This window comes from Heptranchias perlo, unplaced genomic scaffold, assembly GCF_035084215.1.
Source record: "Heptranchias perlo isolate sHepPer1 unplaced genomic scaffold, sHepPer1.hap1 HAP1_SCAFFOLD_162, whole genome shotgun sequence".
Classification (NCBI taxonomy): domain Eukaryota; kingdom Metazoa; phylum Chordata; class Chondrichthyes; order Hexanchiformes; family Hexanchidae; genus Heptranchias; species Heptranchias perlo.
In genome coordinates, this window is record NW_027138881.1 from 402,494 (window position 1) to 429,805 (window position 27,312).

Sequence of the window (27,312 nt, forward strand, 5' to 3'; positions counted from 1 at the left end):
ACGCAAAAGGTGGGAGACGTTTGGAACACTCTTCTGCAGACGGCAGTTGATGTTAGCACACTTGTGAATGTTAAATCTGAGATTGATAGCTTTCTGTGAACCAAGGATATTAAGGGATATGGGGCTAAGACAGGTATATGGAGTTCGGTCACAGGTCTACCATGATCTCACTGAATGTTGGAACAGGCTCAAGGGGCTAAATGCCACTGCCACTTGCTGCTTCCTGATATGTGCCACCTTCTGCTGCAAGAAAGCGGGACGTGTGTCTCGGTGTTGTGCCTGTCATGGTTGAATAGCTAGTGTGTGTGGCCTGTGAATTGTGGGTGGACGGCTTGAAACAGCGGTCATGTGAAAGGGTGAGAGGAAGCAACTGGTTGGAAGAGTTGAGTACTGATGGAAAGAGTTTGTTGGTATGTGGGTGATGGGGAGTATAGTGCGTGGTGCAGTTGGTATGAGACGCCACTTGACAGTTGACCTCACTCACCTTCTCCACTCATGTCAAAGCATTGAACTTCTTCCTGCACTGCACCCATGTTCATGATGCTGTGCGCCTGGCATTGACTTTGTCCCCCGCTGCCTCCCACTGCCTTTTGGATATATGTCTGGAGGGCCTCTTGCCCCGCCCCTCCCCCCAACCCCACTGCAGATATAGGATGTCCCTCCTTCTATCCACCTCTTGCACCAAGGTCTCGAGTGCATCAGCAGAGAACCTTGGTGCACGCAATCTCGCAGGCCTGGTACCAACTCAGATCGGCAGATCTCCACTTGCCTAGATGAGTGCAGCTCCAACAACACCCAAGAAGCTCGACACCATCCAGGACAAAGCAGCCCGCTTGATTGGCACCCCATCCACCACCGTGAACATTCACTCCCTTCACCACCGGCACACCGTGGCTGCAGTGTGTACCATCCACAGAATGCATTGCAGCAACTCACCAAGGCTTCTTCGACAGCACCTCCCAAACCCGCGACCTCTACCACCTAGAAGGATAAGGGCAGCTGGCACATGGGAACAACAACACCTGCACGTTTCCCTCCAAGTCACACACCACCCCGACTTGGAAATATATCGCCGTTCCTTCATCGTCGCTGGGTCAAAATCCTGGAACTCCCTTCCTAACAGCACTGTGGGAGAACCTTCACCACACAGACTGCAACGGTTCAAGAAGGCGGCTCACCACCACCTTCTCAAGGGCAATTAGGGATGGGCAATAAATGCCTGCCTCGCCAGCGACGCCCACATCCAATGAACGAATTTTTAAAAATTGGTGAGATCTGGCGTGCAGATTGGAGGATGTGGGATTTAGTAGTGCGCAACCTTTATTCAATGTTTCAACATAACTCATCAGTTTGTAAACATAAGGATGGGACCTGCATCTGTGTTTTACGTGTGCGATGTCTGATCTCCGTTCAGATAGCAGACTGTTATTTTCAGCAAATAACAGGTACCAGCTACGTTTACGAGATTTCTAAGAAACATCCTCCCTTTAAGAGATTGAGCTCCCACTGGTGGTGGAAAGTGCAAATTGCATTGGTTCCACATGCAAGGCCTGGAATGGAATGCTGATTGCAGGTGAGTCGTCAGGTGGGCCGAAACTTGCGTCCTGCCTGCGCAGGGGCCATTGGGCGTGGGGTAATAGCACATCACGCTACCCTCGCCCAAAAACGGCCCCTATCCAATTTTTCCCCCAACTTACCTTTAGAAAATTCATGCTGGCTGACTTTGATTAACCCATGTATTTCTACATGCTTAGTAATTTTATCTTGAATTATGCATTCTAAAAGTTTGCCCACAACCAACATTAGACTAACCTGTCTATAGTTGCCTGGTTTATCAATTCTCCCTTCTTGGACAAGGATGTTACATTGGCTACTCTCCAGCCCCACAACACAATTGAATATTTAAAGAGGACTGAAAAGTTGTTGGCCAGATCTTTTGCTACCACCTCTCTGCCTTTTTTCAACAGCCTAGGGTGCAGCCATCAGGGCCCAGTGACGTAGCCAGTCTTGAGTTTTACTCATGCTGAATGGTCATCAGGCATTTGAGAGCATCTCGGATAGTTTGTATTGTGCCTTTCTAATTGAGATGAGCAATTATTCTCTCTCCCTTTTCTGTAATAACAGCAACTATCTGTATTGATCTGCTAGTTAGAGTGGCATAGGCAAAAACATTAGCAAGTTTCAAAGTGGAGCTGGACTTTATAATAGGAGAGCTAGTATACTAGAGAAATGCATTGAATAGCATTACCTCTTCTTTGACTTTTCACATTTCTTATACAATATTATGCACCAGATTTTCCAAAAACAGCATACTTATAACAGAAAAATTCAAGGATAAGTCAGTGACACCAGCCATACTCAGAACTCTGGTACAAAACCCGGGGAAGTGAAGTGAAGTTGTGCTCTCCGGGGGAGTGAGGTGCTACAGTACACTCGCGTTCCTGTGGCCTAATAGTGTAATTGAGCATCACTTCTCCTGGTGCATATTATGCAATAAAGAGTCAAATGGAGATGCTCCCTTCAGATCAGTGTTTGAAAGCCAAACAGACCAGAAAATGTCAGATTTGATCCCTGGTATGTGCTGCATTAATTGATCTCAGCTGCAGCAGGTGGTAGAAGCACGATACTTGGCCTCAGTGTCCAGGTTATAGAGAGGAAAACTAGTTAGTTCCCATTTCTGATCACTATCCAGTCACCTTTTCTGAAAAATGCACCGGCAAGAACAAGTTCAGGCTCAGATGTGATGCCTTTTGTGGTAGAATTGTGGTACCAACAAACTGTCTAGACCCACACATTAAGAATGGCCATGTGCCCATGGCACTGTACCTCAGCAAGATTCAGGAGTAAGGGAGAAAAATGGAGGAACAATAATCAAATGAAGGTTTTTAACCAGCTGCACTGGACCAGTGAGCGTGGCGGCTCTATGGTGTGTGCAGCATGAATTCCAGCGAAGTACAGACTTTCCCCACGTCTCTGACTGCAGGTTGCTTCCAGCTATTTGTAAAATTCCAACACAATAAATAGCATCAAATAGCATGTTCACAGTTGCATTCTTACCCAGATGAGATGCTCCTTTCCTGTAGTTGCCAGTAACTCGTATACAGCTGCTTCCATTTCCCTGGCAGATACCACATTTATCTAGGGTCTGGGTGGAGAACAGCACCCCGTCACATCCAATGGGCTGCAAAATACAGAAAGGGTATGAAAAAAAGTCAACAGGGTTGTCACATTTTCAGAATTCTAAAATGTATCTATTCAGATTATGTTCACAACCTCACACCCTCCAGCTACACAGACTCCTCGGTGTTCCCCGAATTTACAAGATGTTCCATCCCGTGCTGGGGCCATTAGCTGCCTCTGTCCATCTGTTGTAGTACACTGAAGATCACAAGGCTTGCTTGAAATGTGCACGTAATCATCTGCAAGAAATGAAGAACTTGCATATATGCAGCAACTTATCATTGCATCTCTCAGAAACAGCCCAAAGAACTTCACATACAATCACTTTGAGGTGGAATCATTATTTTGCAGACAAAATCCACAAACAGCAATGAGATGAAATCAATAGTAAACAATTTTACAACACCAAGTTATAGTCCAGCAATTTTATTTTAAATTCACAAGCTTTCGGAGATTTTCTCCTTCCTCCTATCTTCTTGGATATCCTTTCCACTGTGAGCCGGCAGTTTGTGGTGTCGATGGTAGTCATGATGTGGAGATGCCGGTGATGGACTGGGGTTGACAATTGTAAACAATTTTACAACACCAAGTTATAGTCCAGCAATTTTATTTTAAATTCACAAGCTTTCGGAGATTTTCTCCTTCCTCCGAAAGCTTGTGAATTTAAAATAAAATTGCTGGACTATAACTTGGTGTTGTAAAATTGTTTACAATTGTCAACCCCAGTCCATCACCGGCATCTCCACATCATGAAATCAATAGTTCATGGCCATAATTTGCTGTCAAAATAATGGTGAGTGTAATGGCACTCCCTGTTATTTATGCGCAAATGCTACAGTAACTTCAGGTGAGGCAGATGCGGGATTAAACACAGAAATCCAAAAGTTGCTGCGTATTAGTTTCGCGAAAACGGCATCTCGCTGTCTGCCTCACCAGTGAAATGCATTGAACAGTGCGAAGTTGCTGTATTTGCACAGTAGATATGAACTAAACTCACCACAGAAAGTTAAGTCTTGTCCATTTCACTTTAAGTACCCTTTAACGATGCGATATGATGTTAATTACTGCCAGTCAACCTCTCTGGCACTAAAAATTAACTAATAAAAAGTGTGGAGTCTCATTCCTTCAGGTTTTAATTGTTGTTAGAGATTTTAAAAATGTAAAATTTAATTTTTTTAAAAAAAAGTTTTACTTTTCCTTTGTCTCCTTTTTTCTCTCTGTTAATCCAATCTTTCTTTCCCTCTCTTTATTTCTCTTCTGTACCTGATTTGACATTGAATTCACCGATTCTAAATTACACTTCCTTCTTAGTCCGTGTACTGTTAATTTCACAATCCTTCAATCTGATTGGTTAAGGAGATACCCAATTGCTTGCCCTGCTCACTCAGGTCTCAGATGCCCTGTTTCCCTCGCTGCAGCATTATCAGCTCGCACTTTCAGAAACTTGCCAGGCACAAATTTTAAAAACCTAAACGTGCAAGGGCAAGTCTAACTAATGGCAGACGCTGTTAGATGCCCTGCCACAACAAATAATGGCCCAATCTGTTTGGTGATGTTGGCTGAAGGAGGAATGTTATCCCAAACACCAGCAGAATCCCCTGCTCCTCTGCCAGAAAAGCCATGGGATCTTTAACTCCACCTGAAACACTGCCGACAGCACCTACGTTTAACACCTCATCCATGGGGCATCTCTAACAATGTAAAGTCCTGGATTAAGCCCAGAATGTGTTATCTCAGCTCACACAGCACTATCAAGATTGTTAACTCGCTCAGCACTATCCGGAGTGTTATCTCAACTTGTACAGATAGTCCAGGCTGTTATTACGCCTCGCACATCACTATGCCATGTGTTATCTCAACTTGTACAGCACAATCCAAAGTGTGTTAGCTCAACTCACACACCTCTGACTCAATTGAGCCAAGCTGGCCCTTAGACAGCATGTGAAATACATGGACAGTCAGGAGTCTATTGTACTAAAGTATCATAGCTGGTAACTATATGACATAGGTGAGATCCGAAGCTTGGATATGGACTCTGATGCAATTTGGACACTGAGCCAAATTCAAATCTAAAATTCTCAATTAATCCGTCTCTTTGAAGCTGAAATTCGGATCTTCATAAACACAAAGTAATGATGCGACTCGGGTCTAAGGCTCAGACCTCCTGTTTGAAATTCTTTAGCATAAAGGGATGAAGAACCTCTTCAGGCAGAGCCAGTCATTTGACCAGTTCACAGTTCGTTGACGACTACGATAGGGTGGGCAGGGGCCTCCTCCTCCTGCACACTCATCTCTTCTCATAGTCTCAGTAGAGGCTAAAGAGTCAGAAACTCTGCCGTGTGCTATTGGCCCATGGGACCTGGATCAATGCTACTTCGAAGAATCAATTTTCAAATATTTACCAAAAAATATATTTTATCTCCAAACTGTCCAGGAATGCAGTGGGATATTCAGGTGTTTCAAATTGCTGATAAATAATTAAAAAAAACATTTTCTGACCAATATTTAAAGATGTTACGAAAAGAAGAGTGGATGGCCAAGACATTTAAAAAAAAAATATGCACCACTGGGCTCAACAGGCTGGAATTTCGACTATGATCCCACCTGAAATGGAGCGGGATGGTGGCGGAAAGCAGAGCAACATCAGGCAGGTAGACATACTGCCGCCTCCCTGCCCCGATCTCTATTTCCCTCCCCCAACCTCTCTGGCTGCCGCTTCATAAGGATCAGTGCTTGGGCCTCAGGTATTTACAATCCATATTAATGACTTAGATGAAGGGACTGAGTGTAATGTATCCAAGTTTGCTGATGGTACAAAGCTAGGTGGGAAAGTAAGCTATGAGGAGGACACAAAGAGTCTGCAAAGAGATATTCACTCAGAGGGTGGTAGGTCTGTGGAATTTGCTGCCCCAGGAAGCTGTGGAAGCTACATCATTAGATAAATTTAAAACAGAAATAGACAGTTTCCTAGAAGTAAAGGGAATTAGGGGTTATGGGGAGCGGGCAGGAAATTGGACATGAAGCTGAGTTCGGATCGGTCAATGCCCTGTGGGTGGCGGAGAGGGCCCAGGGGCTATGTGGCCGGGTCCTGCTCCGACTTCTTGTGTTCTTTAGATTTGTGGTTGGGATCAGATCAGCCATGATCTTATTGAATGGCGGAGCAGGCTCGAGGGGCCGATTGGCCTACTCCTGCTCCAATTTCTTATGTTCTTATCTCTTATGTTCTTATATCGACAGGTTAAGTGAGTGGGCAAAAAGGTGGCAGATGTGGGGAAATGTGAGGTTATTCACTTTGGTAGGAAGAATAGAAAAACAGTATATTTTTTAAATGGTGAGAAACTATTAAATGTTGGTGTTCAGAGAAATCTGGGTGTCCCCATACAAGAAACACAAAAAGTTAGCATGCAGGTACAGCAAGCAATTAGGAAAGCAAATGGCATGTTGGCCTTTATTGCAAGGGGGTTGGAGTACAAGAGTGGGGAATTCTTACTACAGTTGTACAGGGCTTTGGTGAGACCTCACCTGGAGTACTACGTACAGTTTTGGTCTCCTTACCTAAGGAAGGATATATTTGCCTCAGAGGCGGTGCAAGGAAGATTCACTAGATTAATTCTTGGGATGAGAGGGTTGTCCTATGAAGAGAGGTTGAATGGGCCTGTACTCTCTGGAGTTTAGAAGAATGAGAGGTGATCTCACTGAAACATGTAAGATTATGAGGGGGCTTGACAGGGTAGATGCTGAGAGGATGTTTCCCCTGGTTGTAGAGTCTAGAGCTAGGGGACATAGTCGCAGGATAAGGGGTCGGCCATTCAAGACTGAGATGAGGAGGAATTTCTTCACTCTGAGGGTTGTGATTCTTTGGAATACTCTAGCCCAGAGGGCTGTGGATGCTGAGTCATTGAGTATACTCAAGGCTGAGATGGATAGATTTTTGGACTCTAGGGGAATCAAGGGATAAGGGGATTGGGTAGGAAAGTGGAGTTGAGGTCAAAGATCAGCCATGATCTTATTGAACGGTGGAGCAGGCTCGAGGGGCCGTGTGGCCTTCTCCTGCTCCTATTTCTTATGTTCTTCCCTGCCTACCACATGCAAATGCTGGCAAGGAAGGAGCTTAGCTTCCTGGCTTATTTCCCTCCTGTCTGCCTCCTCCTTCCACCGCTCCCTACGACCACCTTGTGAAAGGTGACGGCAGGCCCCGGGTTGCAGTGGGAAGACCCAAGTAGAGGCTTCTTCTTACAAATAGGCCCCTGTACACTTACTTTTGTAGGCCACAGTTTCTACCAACAACTCCAACAACGCTAAATGTATTTCTTATAATCTGAATTCAAAACTCTGTTCTCCAGTAGGAATACGTTATAAATATAAAGAAAAAACGCAGATGCTGTAAATCTGAATAGGTTAATACGTGTATGGGGAATCATGAGTGCAAACTTATGTCCTACAGCTCAACGGTACAGTATGATGAGATTTTCAACTTTGAGATGGTGTAATGGCAGAGTGGGACTTCCATCTGTTCCTCTGACCCCACTATAGAACCAAAGAAAAGATACAGCACAGAAGGGGGCCATTCGGCCCATCGTGTCTGCGCCGGGTCGAAGAACAACCAGGTGCCCATTCTAATCCCACCTTCCAGCACCCAGTCCGTAGCCCTGCAGCTTACAGCACTTTAGTGGCAGGTCCAGGTACTTTTTAAAAAGAGTTGAGGGTCCCTGCCTCTACCACCAATTCGTGCAGCGAATTCCCACCACCCTCTGAGTAAAAAAGTTTTTCGTCATGTCCCCTCTAATCCTTCCGCCAATCAGCTTAAATCTATGTCCTCTAGTTCTTGAACTCTCCGCTAGGGGAAACAGGAACTTCCTGTCTACTCTATCTGGGCCCCTCATAATTTTGTACACCTCAATCAAGTCTCCCATCAGCCTCCTCTGCTCCAAGGAAAACAACACCAGCCTAAACAATCTCTCCTCGTAGCTTCAATTTTCAAGCCCTGGCAACATTCTTGTAAATCTTCTCTGCACTCTCTCCAGAGCAATTACATCCTTCCTGTAATGTGGTGACCAGAACTGCACACAATACTCCAGCTGTGGCCTTACCAGTGTTTTATATAGTTCCATCATTACATCCCTGCTTTTGTCTTCTATACCTCAGCTAATAACGGAGAGCATTCCGTATGCCTTCTTCACAACCTTATCTACCTGTACTGCCACCTTCAGGGACCTGTGCACATGCACTCCAAGGTCTCTCACTTCCTCTACCCCTCTCAATATATTCCCATTTACTGCGTATTCCCATTTGCTGTTTGCTTTCCCTAAGTGCATTACCTCACACTTCTCCAGGTTGAACTCCATTTGGCACTTTTCCGCCCACTCCACCAACCCATTGATATCTTCTTGGAGTCTACAGCTATCCTCTTCACTATCAACTACACGGACAATTTTTGTGTCGTCTGCAAATTTGCCAATCATGCCCCCTCCATTCAAGTCCAAATCATTAATATATACCACAAACAGCAAGGGACCCAACACTGAGCCCTGTGGCACGCCACCGGAAATGGATTTACATTCGCAAAGACATCCATCGACTTTTACCCTTTGTTTCCTGTTACTGAGCCAATTTTGGATCCAATTCGCCACATTTCCCTGTATCCCATGGGCTTTTACCTTTCTGACCAGTCTGCCATGTGGGACCTTGTCAAATGCCTTACTAAAATCCATGTAGACAACATCCACTGCACTATCCTCATCAATCCTCCTTGTCACTTCCTCAAAGAATTCAATCAGATTTGTAAGGCATGACCTTCCCTGAACAAATCCATGCTGACTATCCCTGGTTAAACCATGCCTTTCCAAGTGACAGTTTATCCTATCTCTCAGTATTGATTCTAATAGTTTGCCCACCACCGAGGTAAGACTGACCGGCCTATAATTGTTCGGCCTTTCCCTCATACCCTTTTTAAACAATGGTACTACGCTTGCAGTCTTCCAGTCCTCCGGTACCTCCCCTGTATCTAGTGAGGATTGGAAAATGATCCTCAGAGCATCCGCTATTTCCTCCCTGGCTTCCTTCAAAAGCCTAGGAAACAATCCATCCGGCCCTGATGACTTATCAACTTTCAAGGATTCCAGTCCCTCTAGTACTTCCTCTCTCGTTATGTTTACCGTATCCAATATTTCACACCTCTCCTCTTTAACTACTACGGATCATCCCTTTCCTTTGTGAATACGAAGACAAAATATTAATTTAAAACCCTACCCACATCTTCTGCTTCTACACACAAGTTACCCTTATCATCCCTGATAGGTCCCACCTTTTCCTTAGCTATCCTCTTGTTCTTAATGTACTGATAAAACATCTTTGGGTTTTCTTTAATCTTACTAGCTAATATTTTTTCATGCCCTCTCTTTGCTTTCCTTATTTCCTTTTTTACGTCATCCCTGTACTTTCTATATTCCTCTAGGCTTTCTTCGGTATTTAGTTTTCTGTGACAGTCATAAGCTTTTTTTTCCTGCTTTATCTTGCTATAACCTGAACCCACTTTCTTTGCCCATGCAAGGCAGGCTTCTGGTGGAATTCCTGCCACAGAAATCATTGGTGGGAGTTGTTTATTGGCCACCAAACAGCAGTGGTAATGTAGGGCACGGTATAAAGCAGGAAATTAGAAGTGCATGTAACAAGGGTAATACAGTAATCATGGGGGACTGTAATCTACACATAGATTGGGCAAACCAAATTAGCACTAATACCGTGGAGGACAAATTCCTGGATTGTATACGAGATGGTTTTCTAAATCAGTATGTTGAGGAACCAACTAGGGGACAGGCTATTTTAGATCTAGTATTGTGCAATAAGAAAGGGTTAATTAATAATCTTGTTGTAAAGGAGCCCTTAGGGAAGAGTGACCATAATATGATAGAATTCTTCATTAAGTTTGAAAGTGATGTAGTTCAATCCGAAACTAGGGTCTTAAATCTAAACAAAGGAAACTACAAAGGTACGAGGCGCAAGTTGGCTGTGGTTGATTGGGGACCTACATTAAAAGGTATGACGGTAGACAGGCAATGTCTGGCATTTAAAGAATTAATACATAATTTGCAACAAATATATATTCCTTTAAGGCACAAAAACCCAACAGGAAAAGTGGTCCAATCGTGGCTAACAAGAGAAATTAAAGATAGTATTAAATCAAAGGAAGAGGCATATAAAGTTGCCAGAAAAAGCAGTAAACCTGAGGATTGGGAGCATTTTAGAATTCAGCAAAGGAGGACCAAGAAATTGATAAAGAGGGAAAATAGAATGAGAGTAAACTAGTGAGAAACATAAAAACGGACTGTAAAAGCTTCTATAGGTCTGTAAAAAGGAAAAGACTGGTGAAGGCAGTGACGGGAGAATTTATAATGGGGAATAAGGAAATGGCAGAGAAATTAAACAAATACTTTGGGCTCAATTTTCGCACCCCCGAGCGGGTGCGTTCGTGGCAGGGGTGCTCCGAAAATCGGGAATTCCCGGGGCGGGTCTGGAGCCCAGCTCCAACCCGCCCACTTCCGGGTTCCCCAGTGACGCGCTGACATGCGCGCACAGCCCCCGCATGTGGGACTCCCGCCGGCAATTAAAGCCGGCGGGATGCCACTTAAAGTAATTAATCAGGTACTTCAGGTCATTTACAGACCTGATTGATCTGATATTTTAGGAGGGGTGGGATTTTCAAATCAACTTGGACTGTTTCCCGTACTGGGGGAAACACTCCCAGTTCAAATGGACGTGTTGCAGCCATCAGCCTGTGGCAGCTGCAAAGGTCCATTTGACAGGTTTGGGGTGGGGGGGTGGGGGAGACCCTCACTCATTGCAGGAGGCCACTCTGTCACTTTGGACAAAGTTTGGCCTCCACCACCCTCCTCCGAACAATAAAATTCATAAACTTGCACACTTATCCCGGTGTCCAGACACATGTACCTACCTTGCGGACCCCCTCAAATGTACATCTTCCGGATGGGGGCTGCCGTAGCTGCAGTCATGACCTCCTCAGAGGACGAACAGCATCACCAGCCTCGCCGGCCACACTGTCCACCTTTGACACGTGGAGCCCCACAACACAGTGCTGTGACACATCCACCTGCACTGCAGGAGGGAGGGCAACGGCAGAGAGATGCATTGCAGAAGGCACTACCCTCGCCACAGGGTCCACAGACCGAGGATTGGCTTCCTGGACCTCTCTGAGCAGCAGTGCACACGGAGGCTCAGAGTCACTCGACATGTAGTCGTGGACATCTGCAGCCTCCTTCATGCCAGCTCCCGGCTGGCCCGAGCACCATCTTCTTACCTGTCGCTGTCAAAGTCACCACTGCCCTCAACAACTTCCCCTCCGCATCCTTCCAGGGTGCCACCGGGGACATCGCCGACGTCTATCAGTTGTCTGCACAAAAGAGCCCTGCAAGTACACCTACACTCACTCTGCAGTGACACAATGGGTGGCATCAGTTGCGGGTCTTCATAGTGATCCTCAGGAAAGGGCATTATTGCACAAACCAGACAAGATTCGCAAAGACATGGTAGTCGTGTTAACAATATAATATGTAATGTGAGTTGATCAGAAATTAAATATAAGTAAAAACCATGACAAACCCTCAAACACCCTTGTGGATCCCCTTCATGCTCACGACACGTTTGCCTTACGCTTCCTACTGCACATATGTGATGCATGCCCTGTAGCTGCAGCACAGATCGTGGCAGGTTGGGTGAGGCTGACCGTGAAAGAGATGCATGAGAGGGTGAGTATGAGATAGAGCCATGAGATTGTACCAGGATTGGGTGAGTGGTAGTGGTGGGATGAGTACTGGCGAGGTGAGTAAGTGCAGGTAAGATGAGGATGAGCTTTGAGTGGGTGTGAGGAGTGATGTGATAGAGTAGTGTTGGCAGTGCAGAAGGAGATGTGGGGTAGGGGCGGTGATGTGGCAGACGGAGTGCAGGGGAATGAGTAAGTGTACTCACTTTGGCTGACCTACTTAGGTCATTGAAGCGCCTCCTGCACTCTATGCAGGTGCGCGATGTTGGTGGTGCAGGTGACCTCCTCTGCCACCCCCTCCTCCTCACCCCATCCAATGATACCTGGAGTGAGGCATCATTAAACCTGGGAGCAGCCTTCCCCCTGGGCTGCTCCATGCTTTAATTTTGCCTATTTTCTGCAGCATCAGTCAGTGAAGGACTGCCCCTTTCAATAGGGCTCCTCCAGCTGACAGCCTATGCTGCGCATGCGCAGTCCGCCCGCCGCGCAGCTTTCCAGCGCGAAACCCAGAAGCAAAGGTAAGTACCTTCAATCAAGCTGCAATCGCGTGCGGAGCACCCCGATTTTGACCCCCCGCCCTCCTAATATCGGGCTCTTTGTGTCTGTCTTCACGGAAGAAGACACAAAAAACCTCCCAGAAATATTAGAGAACCAAGGGTCTGATGAGAATGAGGAACTGAAAGAAATTAGTAGTAGTAAAAAAATAGTACTAGAGAAATTAATGGGATTGCAAGCCGATAAATCCCAAGGACCTGATGATCCCAGGGCTTTGAAAGAGGTGGATATAGAGATAGTGGATGTATTGGTTGTCATCTTCCAAAACTCTATAGATTCTGGAACAGTTCCTGCAGATTGGAGGGTAGTAAATGTAACCCCTTTATTTAAGAAAGGAAGGAGAGAGAAAACAGGGAACTACAGACCTGTTAGCCTGACATCAGTAGAAGGGAAAATGCTAGAATCTATTATAAAGGATGTGATAACAGGACACTTAGAAATTAATAATAGGATTTGGCAGAGTCAACATGGATTTATGAAAGGGAAATCATGTTTGACAAACCTATTGGAGTTCTTTGAGGATATAACTAGTAGAATAGATAAGGGGGAACCAGTGGATGTGGTGTATTTGGATTTTCAGAAGGCTTTCGATAAGGTCCCACAGGAGATTGGTGAACAAAGTTAGAGCACATGGAATTTGAGGGTAATATACTGGCATGGATTGAGAATTGGTTAACAGACAGAAAACAGAGAGTAGGAATAAACGGGTCTGTTTCAGGTTGACAGACTGTGACTAGTGGGGTACCGCAGGGATTGGTGCTTGGGCCCCAGCTATTCACAATATATATCAATGATTTGGATGAGGGGAGCAAATGTAATATTTCCAAGTTTGCTGATGACACAAAACTAGGTGGGAATGTGAGTTGTGAGGAGGATGCAAAGAGGCTTCAAGGGGATATAGACAGGCTAAGTGAGTGGGCAAGAACATGGCAGATGGAATATAATGTGGAAAAATGTGAAGTTATCCACTTTGGTAGGAAAAACAGAAATGCAGAGTATTTTTTAAATGGTGAGAGATTGGGAAATGTTGATGTTCAAAGGGACCTGGGTGAGTCACTGAAAGCTAACATGCAGGAGCAGCAAGCAATTAGGAAGGCAAATGGTATGTTGGCCTTTATTACAAGAGGATTTGAGTACAGGAGTAAAGATGTCTTACTGCAGTTATACAGGGTCTTGGTGAGACCGCACCTGGAGTATTGTGTACAATTTTGGTCTCCTTACCTAAGAAAGGATATACTTTCCATAGAGGGAGTGCAACGAAGGTTCACTACACTGATTCCTGGGATGGCGGGATTGTCGTATGAGGAGAGATTGAGTAGACTAGGCCTGTATTCTCTAGAGTTTAGAGGAATGAGAGGTGATCTGATTGAAACATACAAAATTCTTACAGGGCTCAACCGGGTAGATGCAAGGAGAATGTTTCCCCTGGCTGGGGAGTCTAGAACCAGGGGTTACAGTCTCAGAATAAGGGGTCGGCCATTTAGGATTGGGATGAGGAGAAATTTCTTCACTTAGAGGGTGGTGAATCTTTGGAATTCTTTACCCCAGAGGGCTGTGGAGGCTCAGTCATTGAGTACATTCAAAATAGAGATCGACAGATTTCTAGATATTAAAGGCATCAAGGAATATGGGGATATTGCAGGAAAATGGCGTTGGGGTAGAAGATCAGCCATGATCTTGTTGAATGGCGGAGCAGGCTCGAGGGGCCGTATGGCCGACTCCTGCTCCTATTTCTTAAGTTCTTCTGTTCCAAGAGGGAGCACTCCAATACATGTCATTGAAATCAGGGGCCATTTACTCCACCTCAGAGAGGGAAATGCTGCCCAAGAACTCCGGAATTGGTGACATATTGTGCTGTAGAGCTGTGGAACATAAATTTCCACTCATGATTTCCCACTGGCCAGTTCACACATCAACAATGCAGCGGTTCAAGAATGCGGCTCACCACCACCTTCTCAAGGGAAATTAGGGATGAGCAACAAATGCTGCCCTCGCCAGCAACGCCCACATCCCATGAATGAATTTTTTAAAAATGCTGTTATGGACAGTTGCTAAGTGGAGACAAGACGCTGTCCCCAACTGGGAGGAAGAAAAACTTAGATGATACATCACACCAGAACTAATGTAAGAGCAGCACAAGCAGAGATCGGGGAGCAAATGGTGGTGAACAATTAAACAACTAACAGGAGGAAGAGGGTCTGCAAACATCCCCATCCTCAATGATGGCAGAGTCCAGCACTTGAGTGCAAAAGACAAGGCTGAAGCGTTTGTAACCATCTTCAGCCAGAAGTGCCGAGTGGACAATCCATCTCGGCCTCCTCCCGATATCCCCACCATCACAGAAGCCAGTCTTCAACCAATTCGATTCACTCCACGTGATATCAAGAAACGGCTGAGTGCACTGGATACAGCAAAGGCTATGGGCCCCGACAACATCCCGGCTGCAGTGCTGAAGACTTGTGCTCCAGAACTAGCTGCGCCTCTAGCCAAGCTGTTCCAGTACAGCTACAACACCGGCATCTACCCGACAATGAGGAAAATTGCCGAGCTATGTCCTGTCCACAAAAAGCAGGACAAATCCAATCCGGCCAATTATCGCCCCTTCAGTCTACTCTCAATCAGCAGCAAAGTGATGGAAGGTGTCGTCGACAGTGCTATCAAGTGGCACTTACTCACCAATAACCTGATCACCGATGCTCAGTTTGGGTTCCGCCAGGACCACTCGGCTCCAGACCTCATTTCAGCCTTGGTCCAAACATGGACAAAAGAGTTGAATTCCAGAGGTGAGGTGAGAGTGACTGCCCTTGACATCACGGCAGCATTTGACCGAGTGTGGCACCAAGGAGCCCTAGTAAAATTGAAGTCAATGGGAATCAGGGGGAAAACTCTCCAGTGGCTGGAGTCATACCTTGCACAAAGGAAGATGGTAGTGGTTGTTGGAGGCCAATCATCTCAGCCCCAGGGCATTGCTGCAGGAGTTCCTCAGGGCAGTGTCCTGGGCCCAACCATCTTCAGCTGCTTCATCAATGATCTTCCATCCATAATATGGTCAGAAATGGGGATGTTCGCTGATGATTGCACAGTGTTCAGTTCCATTCGCAACCCCTCAAATAATGAAGCAGTCCATGCCCGCATGCAGCAAGACCTGGCAACATCCAGGCTTGGGCTGATAAGTGACAAGTAACATTCGCGCCAGATAAGTGCCAGGCAATGACCATCTCCAATAAGAGAGAGTCTAACTACCTCCCCTTGACATTCAATGGCATTACCATCGCCGAATCCCCCACCATCAACATCCTGGGGGTCACCATTGACCAGAAAGTTAAATGGGCCAGCCATATAAATACTGTGACTACAAGAGCAGGTCAGAGGCTGGGTATTCTGCGGCAAGTGACTCACCTCCTGACTCCCCAAAGCCTTTCCACCATCGACAAGGCACAAGTCAGGAGTGTGATGGAATACTCTCCACTTGCCTGGATGAGTGCGGCTCCAACAACACTCAAGAAGCTCGACACCATTCAGGACAAAGCAGCCCGCTTGATTGGCACCCCATCCACCACCCTAAACATTCACTCCCTTCACCACCGGCACACTGTGCCTGCAGTGTGTACCATCCACAGGATGCACTGCAGCAACTCGCCAAGGCTTCTTTGACAGCACCTCCCAAACCCGTGACCTCTACCACCTAGAAGGACAAGAGCAGCAGGTACATGGGAACAACACCACCTGCACGTTCCCCTCCAAGTCACACACCATCCCGACTTGGAAATATATCGCCATTTCTTCATCGTCGCTGGGTCAAAATCCTTGAACTTCCTACCTAACTTTTATTGCTAGGGGGATAGAATATAAAAACAGGGAGGTATTGCTGCAGTTATATAAGGTATTGGTGAGACCGCACCTGGAATACTGCATACAGTTTTGGTGTCCATACTGTTGTGGGAAAAAATCACCACTCGGAGTCAGACTTAAAGATTCAACATGCAGTTTATTGGACAAAGCTTTGGGAGAAGGCTGGGCATTCCGCAACACCGCAGCTCCCTTCTCAACTTAAAATGGTTGTCATGCTTTTTATACCTTTGAAATACGCCTTTAATTAAGGTTAGTCTAATCTACACAAAGCGCATTTCAATGTGGTTTTAGGGTAAATACCACTGTTATGTACCCATTAGTCACTTCATCGTTGCCCTTAATTCAACAGTCCAAAATCCACGCTAACAATACTTAAGAAAAGACATACTTGCTCTCGAGGCAGTACAAAGAAGGTTCACTCGGTTAATCCCGGGGATGAGGGGGCGGACGTATGAGGAGAGGTTGAGTAGATTGGGACTCTACTCATTGGAGTTCAGAAGAATGAGAGGCGATCTTATTGAAACATATAAGATTGTGAAGGGGCTTGATCGGGTGGATGCGGTAAGGATGTTCCCAAGGATGGGTGAAACTAGAACGAGGGGGCATAATCTTAGAATAAGGGGCTGCTCTTTCAAAACTGAGATGAGGAGAAACTTCTTCACTCAGAGGGTAGTAGGTCTGTGGAATTTGCTGCCCCAGGAAGCTGTGGAAGCTACATCATTAAATAAATTTAAAACAGAAATAGACAGTTTCCTAGAAGTAAAGGGAATTAGGGGTTACGGGGAGCGGGCAGGAAATTGGACATGAATTTAGATTTGAGGTTAGGATCAGATCAGCCATGATCTTATTGAATGGCGGAGCAGGCTCGAGGGGCCAATTGGCCTACTCCTGCTCCTATTTCTTATGTTCTTATGTTCTAACAGCACTGTGGGAGAACCTTCACCACACGGACTGCAGCGGTTCAAGAAAGCGGCTCACCACCACCTTCTCAAGGGCAATTAGGGATGGGCAATAAATGCCGGCCTCACCAGCGACGCCCACATCCCATGAACGAATTTTTTAAAAAATCACTTGCTACCACCCAGGGCAGGGAAAAGGTGCACATTTAACAGGTGTGTGTACGCGTGCACACATATTAACACATTCAGATTTCCAGCATTTGCAGTTTTTCCATTAGATTTGTTGCATATTCCTAGTAAGCAACAGAGATTTGAGTTCAGATTAGAAGAAGTACAATCAGTGTTGTTACAAATGTTAGCAGAATGCGAGTAAGCAGAAGCGAAACTTGCTAACTGGCCCCCTCCCGGCATGTAAAGCATTATTCTCCCACCACACGACGCAGAGGAAAGGCTGATTTTGCATCAACACACTTTTAGTTTGTAAAGTTTCAAAAAATGTTAATAATCTCATTCTAAATAACACAGGAATAAATTAATCTGACACTAACAAATTGAAAGATACGGTGAATTTAAGTCCTTTCAGTGCAAATGACTCATGCCTGAACCCAGAATGCAGGCACACTCCTGTTCATTACTGTTTAAACAATGTGCATGATCGAACGGTTACACTGCAAGATTCATCTCTCCTCACCTGGATATAATGGTTTCCACTTGTAAGTCCTTCCATTATAAACACGGGAGTTAAAGGATGAACACTGCTCATCACGGAAGCTCCTCCCGTTAGCTGGGCACTCCTGCACCAGATAATAAAGATACATTGAATTGTAAGTTGCTGTGTCTAAGTTGGCTGCCACATTTGCCTAAATAATAGTGATTACACTTCAAAAGTAATTCATTAGCTGTGAAGCACTTTGGGACATCCTAAGGTGTGAAAGGTACTATTAAATGTAAGCTCTTTCTTTCTTTAACTGGTGGCACATGGACTCAGCATTTTACAGAATGGACATTGCTGTACATGATGGGAGTAATTAGTCTCAATTGTGCGGTGCAAGTTGAGATAACAGTCTGGATAGTGCTGTGCAAGTTAACAGTATTGTATGCATCAGGAATCATAGAATCATAGAATGGTTACAGCACAGGAGGAGGCCATTCGGCCCATTGAGCCTGTGCCGGCTCTCTGCAAGAGCAATCCAGCTCGTCCCACTCCCCAGCCCTTTCCCCATAGCCCTGCAAATTTTTTTCCCTTCAAATACTTATCCAATTCCCTTTTGAAAGCCATGATTGAGTCTGCCTCCACCACACCCTCGGGCAGTGCATCCCAGATCATAACCACTCGCTGTATAAAAAAGTTTTTCCTTATGTCGCCCTTCGTTCTTTTGCCAATCACCTTAAACCTATGTCCTCTGGTTCTTGACCCTTCAATGGGAAAAGTTTCTCTCCATCTAGACCCTTCATGATTTTGAAAACTTCTATCAAATCTCCTCTCAACCTTCACTGCTCTATGGTTATTTATATGGACCTCCATAAGGCATTTGATAAAGTCCCACGTAAGAGACTGTTAGCTAAGATAGAAGCCCATGGAATCGAGGGAATAGTACGGACTTGGTTAGGAAGTTGGCTGAGCGAAAGGCGACAGAGAGTAGGGATAATGGGAAGGTACTCACATTGGCAGGATGTGACTAGTGGAGTACCCCAGGGATCTGTCTTGGAGCCTCAATTATTCATAATATTTATTAACGACTTAGATGAAGGCATAGAAAGTCTCATATCTAAGTTTGCCGATGACACAAAGATTGGTGGCATTGTAAGCAGTGTAGATGAAAACATAAAATTACAAAGGGATATTGATAGATTAGGTGAATGGGCAAAACTGTGGCAAATGTGAGGTCATCCACTTTGGATCAAAAAAGGATAGAACAGGGTACTTTCTAAATGGTAAAAAGTTAAAAACAGTGGCTGTCCAAAGGGACTTAGGGGGTTCAGGTACATAGATCATTGAAGTGTCATGAACAGGTGCAGAAAATAATCAAGAAGGCTAATGGAATGCTGGCCTTTATATCTGGAGGACTAGAGTACAAGGGGGCTGAAGTTATGCTGCAGCTATACAAAACCCTGGTTAGACCACACCTGGAGTACTGTGAGTAGTTCTGGGCACCGCACCTTCGGAAGGACATATTGGCCTTGGAGGGAGTGCAGCGTAGGTTTACTAGAATGATACCCGGACTTCAAGGGTTAAGTTACGAGGAGAGATTACACAAATTGAGGTTTTATTCTCTAGAGTTTAGAAGGTTAAGGGGTAATCTGATCGAAGTTTATAAGATATTAAGGGGAACAGATAGGGTGGATAGACAGAAACTATTTCCGCTGGTTGGGGATTCTAGGAGTAGGAGGCACAGTCTAAAAATTAGAGCCAGACCTTTCAGGAGTGAGATTAGAGGCTCGAATTTCGCTACCCCGAGCGGGTGCGTTCGTGGCCGGGGGGGGGGGCTGTGAAAATCGGGTATTCCCAGGGCGGGTCTGGAGCCCGGCTCCAACCTGCCCACTTCCGGGTTCCCCAGTGACGCGCTGACATGCGCGCGCAGCCCCTGCAAGTGGGACTCCCGCCGGCTTTTGCCACTTAAGGTAATTATTTAGGTACTTCAGGTCATTTACAGACCTGATTAACATGATATTTTAGGAGGGGTGGGATTTTCCAAACAACTGGGACTGTTTCCTGTACTGGGGGAAACACCCCCAGTTGAATTGGACGTGTTGCAGCCATCAGCCTGTGGCAGCTGCAAAGGTCCATTTGACAGGTGGTGGGGGGAGACCCTCACTCATTGCAGGAGGCCATATTGTCACTTTGGACAAAGTTTGGCCTCCACCATCCTCCTCCTAACAATAAAATTCACAAACTTGCACACTTACCCCGGTGTCCAGACACATGTACCTACCTTGCGGACCCCCTCAAATGTACATCTTCCGGATGGGGGCCGCCGTAGCTGCAGTCATGACCTCCTCGGAGGACGAACAGCATCACCAGCCACACCGTCCACCTCTGACACGTGGAGCCCCACAACACAGTGCTGTGACACATCCACCCGCACATCAGGAGGGAGGACAACCGCAGAGAGAGATGCGTCGCAGAAGGCACTAACCTCGCCATAGGGTCTACAGACCGAGGCTCAGCTTCCTGGACCTCTCTGAGCAGCACTGCACACGGAGGCTCAGAGTCACTCGACATGTAGTCGTGGACATCTGCAGCTTCCTTCATGCCGAGCTGCTCCCGGCTGGCCCGAGCACCATCTTCTTACCTGTCGCTGTCAAAGTCACCACTGCCCTCAACAACTTCTCCTCTGCATCCTTCCAGGGTGCCATCGGGGGCATCACCAACGTCTCTCAGTCGTCTGCACAAAAGAGCCCTGCAAATACACCTACACCCACTCTGCAGTGACACAATGGGTGGCATCAGGTGTGGGTCTTCATTGTGATCCTCAGGAAAGGGCATCAATGCACAAACCAGACAAGATTCGCGAAGACGTGGCAGTAGTGGTGACAATATAATATGTAATGTGAGTTGATCAGAAATTAAATATAAGTAAAAACCATGACAAACCCTCAAACACCCTTGTGCATCTCCTTCATGCTCATGACACGTTTGCCTTACGCTGCCTACTGCACATATGTGATGCATGCCCTGTGGCTGCAGCACAGGTAGTGGCAGGTTGAGTGAGGCTGACCGTGAAAGAGATGCATGAGAGCGTGAGTATGAGATAGAGCCATGAGATTGTATGAGGATTGGGTTGAGCGGTAGTGGAGGGATGAGTACTGGCGAGGTGAGTAAGTGCAGGTAAGATGAGGATGAGCTTTGAGTAGGTGTGAGGAGTGATGTGATAGAGTAGTGTTGGCTGTGCAGAAGGAGATGTGGGGTAGGGGCGGTGATGTGGCAGACGGAGTGTAGCGGAATGAGTAAGTGTACTCACTTCGGCTGACCTACTTAGATCATTGAAGCGCCTCCTGCACTGTATGCAGGTGGGCGATATGTTGGTGGTGCAGGTGACCTCCTCTGCCACCTCGAGCCAGGCCTTCTTGGTGGCAGAGGCAGGCCGCTTCCTCCCGCCCGCCGGGGGGGATGATCTCTGGGAGCAGCCTTCCCCCTGGGCAGCTCCATGCTGTAATTTTGCCTATTTTCTGCAGCATCAGTCAGTGGAGGACTGCCCCTTTCAATAGGGCTCCTCCAGCTGACAGCCTATGCTGCGCATGCGCAGTCCGCCCGCTGCGCAGCTTTCCAGCGCAAAACCCGGAAGCAAAGGTAAGTACCTTCAATCAAGCTGCAATTGCGTGCGGAGCACCCCAATTTCACTGGGCGCGTTACCCACGCGCCCAGTCGACCCCCCGCCCTCCTAATATCGGGCCCTAGAAAACACTTCTTCACGCAAAGGGTGGTAGAAGTTTGGAAATGTCTTCCGCAAACAGCAATTGATACTAGCTCAATTGCTAATTTTAAATCTGAGATAGATAGCTTTTTGCCAACCAAAGGTATTAAGGGACATGGAGTTAGATCACAGATCAGCCATGATCTTATCAAATGGCGGAGCGGGCTCGGGGGGCTGAATGGCCTACTCCTTTTCCTACGTTCCTAAGGAGAACAACCCCAGCTTCTCCAGTCTATCCACGTAACTGAAGCCCTTTATCTCTCGAACCGTCCGAATAAATCTTTTCTGCACCCTCTCTCAGGCCTTCACATCCTTCCTAAAGTGCGGTGCCCAGAATTGGACACAATTCTCCAGTTGTGGCCGAACCAGTGTTTTATAAAGGTTCATCATAACTTGCTTGCTTTTATACTCGACACCTCTATTTATTAAGCCAAGGATGCCGGAGATAGGAGAATCTGTTTCAACCACAATGTCTATTCCTTTCAGCTGCTCACACTTCTCAGGAGTTGACCACAGAATCTAGGCTGACACTTCAGTGCATTACTGTGGGAGTGCTGCACTGTCGGAGGTGTCCTCTTTTGGATGAGACATTAAACTGAGGACCTGGCTGCCCTCTCAGGTGGATGTAAAAGATCCCATGGCACTATTTGAAGAAGAGTAGGAGAGTTTGGGAGGAGATTGTGGGGTGAAGCTAACAGCAGTGTTTCTGTGGGAAGACAGTGAGGAGAAACAGGAGCAGCACTTTGAGGTGGAAAGAGATGGAGAAAGCTGAGAGCAGAATGTTCGTTGAAACATAGAAACATTCAAAATAGGAGCAGGATCATGGCTGATCCTCTATCTCAATACCATATTCCCACTCTCTCCCCATACCCCTTGATGTCTTTGGTGTCTAGAAATCTATCTAGCTCCATCTTAAATATATTCAGTGACTTGGCCTCCACAGCCTTCTGTGGTAGAGAATTCCGCAGGTTCACCACCCTCTGAATGAAGAAATTTCTCCTCATCTCAGTCATAAATGTCCTACTCCGTATCCTGAGACTGTGACCCCTCGTTCTGGACCCCCCAGCCAGGGGAAACATCCTCCCTGTATCCAGTCTGTCTAGCCCTGTCAGAATTTTATATGTTTCAATGAGATCCCCTCTCATTCTTCTAAACTCGTGTGAATACAGGCCAAGTTGACCCAATCTCTCCTCATACGACAGTCCTGCCATCTCAGGAATCAGTCTGGTGAACCTTCACTGCACTCCCTCTATGGCAAGTATATCCTTTCTTAGGTAAGGAGACCAAAACTACACACAATACTCCAGGTGTGGTCTCACAAAGGCCCTGTATAACTGCAGTAAGACATCCTTGCTCCTATACTCAAATCCTCTTGCAATGAAGGCCAACATTTATTACACAAATTGGGGTTGTATTCTCCAGAGTTTCGAAGGTTAAGGGGTGATCTGATCGAAGTTTATAAGATATTAAGGGGAACGGATAGGGTGGATAGAGAGAAACTACTTCTGCTGGCTGGGGATTTTAGGAGTAGGGGGCACAGTCAAAAATTAGAGCCAATCGGCAAACTTAGATATGAGACTTTCTATGCCTTCATCTAAGTCGTTAATAAATATTGTGAATAATTGAGGCCTCAAGACAGATCCCTGCGGGACTCCACTAGTCACGTCCTGCCAATGTGAGTACCTTCCCATTATCCCTACTCTCTGTCGCCTTTCGCTCAGCCAACTTCCTAACCAAGTCCGCACTTTTCTCTCGATTCCATGGGCTTCTATCTTAGCTAACAGTCTCTTACGTGGGACTTTGTCAAATGCCTTCTGGAAGTCCATATAAATAACATCCATTGATATTCCCCTGGCCACTACTTTAGTCACCTTTTCAAAAAATTCAATTGGGTTTGTCAGGCACGACCTACCTTTCACAAATCCATGCTGGCTCTCACTGATTAACTGAAAATTTGAGGTGTTCAGTCACCCTACCCTTAATTATAGACTCCAGCAATTTCCCCACAACAGATGTTAGGCTAACTGCTCTATAATTCCCTGGTTTCCCTCTCCTTTCTTAAAAAGCGGAGTGACATGTGCAATTTTCCAATCTCGAGGGACGGTTCCTGAATCTAGAGAACTTTGAAAGATTATAGTTAGGGCATCTGCAATGTGCTCACCTACTTCCTTTAAAACCCTGGGATGGAAACCATCTGGTCCTGGGGATTTGTCACTCTTCAGTGCTATTATTTTCTTCATTACTGTTGCTGTACTCATGTTAATTTGATTGAGTCCCTGTCCCTGATTCAATATTAGTTTTCTTGGGATTTCCGGCATGCTATCCTCTTTTTCTACAGTAAATACTGACGCAAAGTAATTGTTCAACATGTCTGCCATTTCCCCATTGTCAATGACAATATCCGCACTTTTAGTTTTTAAGGGGCCAACACTGCTCCTGACCACCCTCTTTTTCCTAATATAACTATAGAAGTTCTTCGTATTGGTTTTGATATCCCTTGCAAGTTTCTTTTCATACTCTCTTTTTGTAGCTCTTACTATCTGTTTTGTGACCCTTTGTTGATCTTTGTATCTTTCCCATTCGCCAGGATCTGTGCCATTTTTTGCCTTTTTGTATGCCCTTTCCTTATGTCTTATACTGTCCCTTACCTCTTTAGTTGTCCATGGCTGTTTTTTATGGCAAGTAGAGTTCTTGCCCCTCAGGGGTATAAACCGGTTCTGTATCACGTTAAATGTTTCTTTAAACATTTCCCACTATCATCAGTCGTTTTACCCATTAACAGATTTGCCCAGTTTACTGTGGACAGTCTCTGTCGCATCCCATTGAAGTCGGCCTGACCCAAGTCTAGAATCTTAGCATCTGATTCACTTTTCTCCCTTTCAAACACTACCTTGAACTCAATCATGTTATGATCGCTATTGGGTAGATGTTCACGCACAGTTAAGCTGTTAACTAAATCTGGTTCATTACTCATTACTAAATCTAGTATGGCTTGCCCCCTTGTTGCCTCTAGGACACACTGCTGTAGAAAACTATCCCGGACACACTCAAGAAATTCACTACCTTTCTGACAGTTGCTAGTCTGCATTTCCCAATCTATGTGAAGGTTAAAGTCCCCCATTAAAACCACCATGCCTTTGTTACACACTTGTCTAATCTCTGCATTTATACAATCTAGCACTTCAGAGCTGCTGCCAGGGCTCCTATACGCAACTCCCACTATAGTCTGAGATCCTTTCCTATTTCTCAATTCAACCCATAAGGTTTCTGTTGGCTGCTTACCCCTCGTTATATCCCCCTTTATCATTGAAGTGATTTCATCTCTAATCACTAAGGCTACTCCTTCCCCTCTTCCATTTTCCCCATCTCTCCTGTAGACCTTATAACCTGGTATATTTAGTTCCCAATCCTGACCAAACTGTAGCCATGTCTCAGTAATAGCTATCATGTCATACCCTCCAATTTGAATTTGTGCCTGTAGTTCATTTAATCCAGTTGATATTTTCTAAATGTCCTGTTATCACATCTTTTACAATAAACTCCAGCATTTTCCCGACTGCTGATGTTAGGCTAACCGGTCTGTCGTTCCGTGTTTTCTCTCTCCCTCCTTTTTTAAATAGTGGGGTTACATTTGCCACCCTCCAATCTGCAGGAACTGTTCCATAATCTAAAGAATTTTAGAAGATGACAACTAATGCATCCACTATTTCCATGGCTACCTCCTTTAATACTCTGGGATGCAGATTATCAGGACCTGGGGATTTATCGGCTTTCAGTCCCATTAATTTCTCCAGTACTATTTTTTTTACTAATACTAATTTCCTTTAATTCCTCCTTCTCACTAGTCCCTTGGTTCCCTCGCATTTCTGGCAAGTTATTTGTGTCCTCTTCCGTGAAGACAGAACCAAAGTATTTGTTTAATTGCCCTGTCATTTCCTTGTTCCCCATTATAAATTCTCCCGTTTCTGACTGTAAGGGACCTACATTTGTCTTCACTAATCTTTTTCTTTTTACATACTTGGAGAAGCTTTTACAGTCCACTTTTATGTTCCTTGCAAGTTTACTCTCATACTCTATTTTTCCCCTCTTAATCAATCTCTTGGTCCTTTTTTGCTGAATTCTAAACTGCTCCCAATCCTCAGGCTTGCTACTTTTTCTGGCAACTTTATATGACTCCTCTTTGGATCTAATACTATCCTTCATTTCTTTTGTTAGCCATGGTTGGGCCACTTTTCCTTTTGTGTTTTTGCGCCAGAAGGGAATGTATAACTGTTGCAATTCATGCATTCATTCCTTAAATGTTAGCCATTGCCTGTCCACCGTCATGCCTTTTAATGAAGCTCCCAATCTATCAGAACCAACTCACTCCTCATACCTTCGTAGTTTCCTTTGTTTAGATTTAGGACCCTAGTTTCGGATTGGACTACTTCACTTTTCATCTTAATGAAGAATTCTATCATGTTATGGTCACTCTTCCCTCAGGGGGAACAGACACGGGGGAAGCTGGAAACAGCATTTGGAAGAACTGTATACAATTCTAAATTTTTTTCTTGAGTGGAACGATCTTATGGTCAATAAGACTGGGTGTGATTCCTATTTGCTATTCTGTAAAAAATTAAAATGAAATAAATCTTATTTCTCCCAATAGAATCCTGAGATCATGGAGTTTTACAGAACAGAAGGGGGCCATTCGGCCCATTGTGTCCGCGCCGGCTCGAAGAACAACCAGGTGCCCATTCTAATCTCACCTTCCAGCATCTGGTCCGTAGCCCTGCAGCTTACAGCACTTTGGGTGCAGGTCCAGGTACTTTTTAAAAAGAGTTGGGAGTCCCTGTCTCTACCACCAATTCCGCCAGCGAATTCCATACACCCACCACCCTCTGGGTAAAAAAGATTTTCCTCATGTTCCCTCTAATCCTTCCGCCAATCAGCTTAAATCTATGGCCTCTACTTCTTGAACTCTCCGCTAGGGGAAACAGGTACTTCCTGTCTACTCTATCTAGGCCCCTCAATTTTGTACACCTCAATCAAGTCTCCCCTCAGCCTCCTCTGCTCCAAGGTAAACAACCCCAGCCTATCCAATCTCTCCTCGTAGCTGAAATTTTCAAGCCCTGGCAACATTCTTGTAAATCTTCTCTGCACTCTCTCCAGAGCAATTACGTCCTTCCTGTAATGTGGTGACCAGAACTGCGCACAATACTCCAGCTGTGGCCTTACCAGCGTTTTATACAGTTCCATCATTACATCCCTGCTTTTGTATTCTATACCTCCGCTAATAACGGAGAGCATTCCGTATGCCTTCTTCACAACCTCATCTACCTGTACTGACACCTTCAGGGACCTGTACACATGCACTCCAAGGTCTCTCACTTCCTCTACCCCATCAATATATTCCCGTTTACTGTGTATTCCCTTTTACTGTTTGCTCTCCTGAAGTGCATTACCTCACACTTCTCCGGGTTGAACTCCATTTGGCACTTTTCTGCCCACTCCACCAACCCATTGATATCTTCTTGGAGTCTACAGCTATCCTCTTCACTATCAACTACACGGACAATTTTTGTGTCGTCTGCAAATTTGCCAATCATGCCCCCTACATTCAAGTCCAAATCATTAATATATACCACAAACAGCA

The 27,312-nt window shown here is 45.6% G+C and overlaps 1 protein-coding gene across 1 annotated transcript in view; it reads right to left on the reverse strand.

Annotated features, from left to right (window-relative positions):
• The window catches only part of LOC137309336 (ADAMTS-like protein 2), a 109,019-nt gene that overhangs the window by 58,640 nt on the left and 23,067 nt on the right, over nucleotides 1-27,312 (reverse strand). Inside the window, 3 exon segments of the mRNA XM_067977593.1 lie at nucleotides 3,058-3,181; nucleotides 3,274-3,419; nucleotides 17,954-18,056. Of these exon segments, the coding sequence (XP_067833694.1) occupies nucleotides 3,058-3,181; nucleotides 3,274-3,419; nucleotides 17,954-18,056 (373 nt within the window).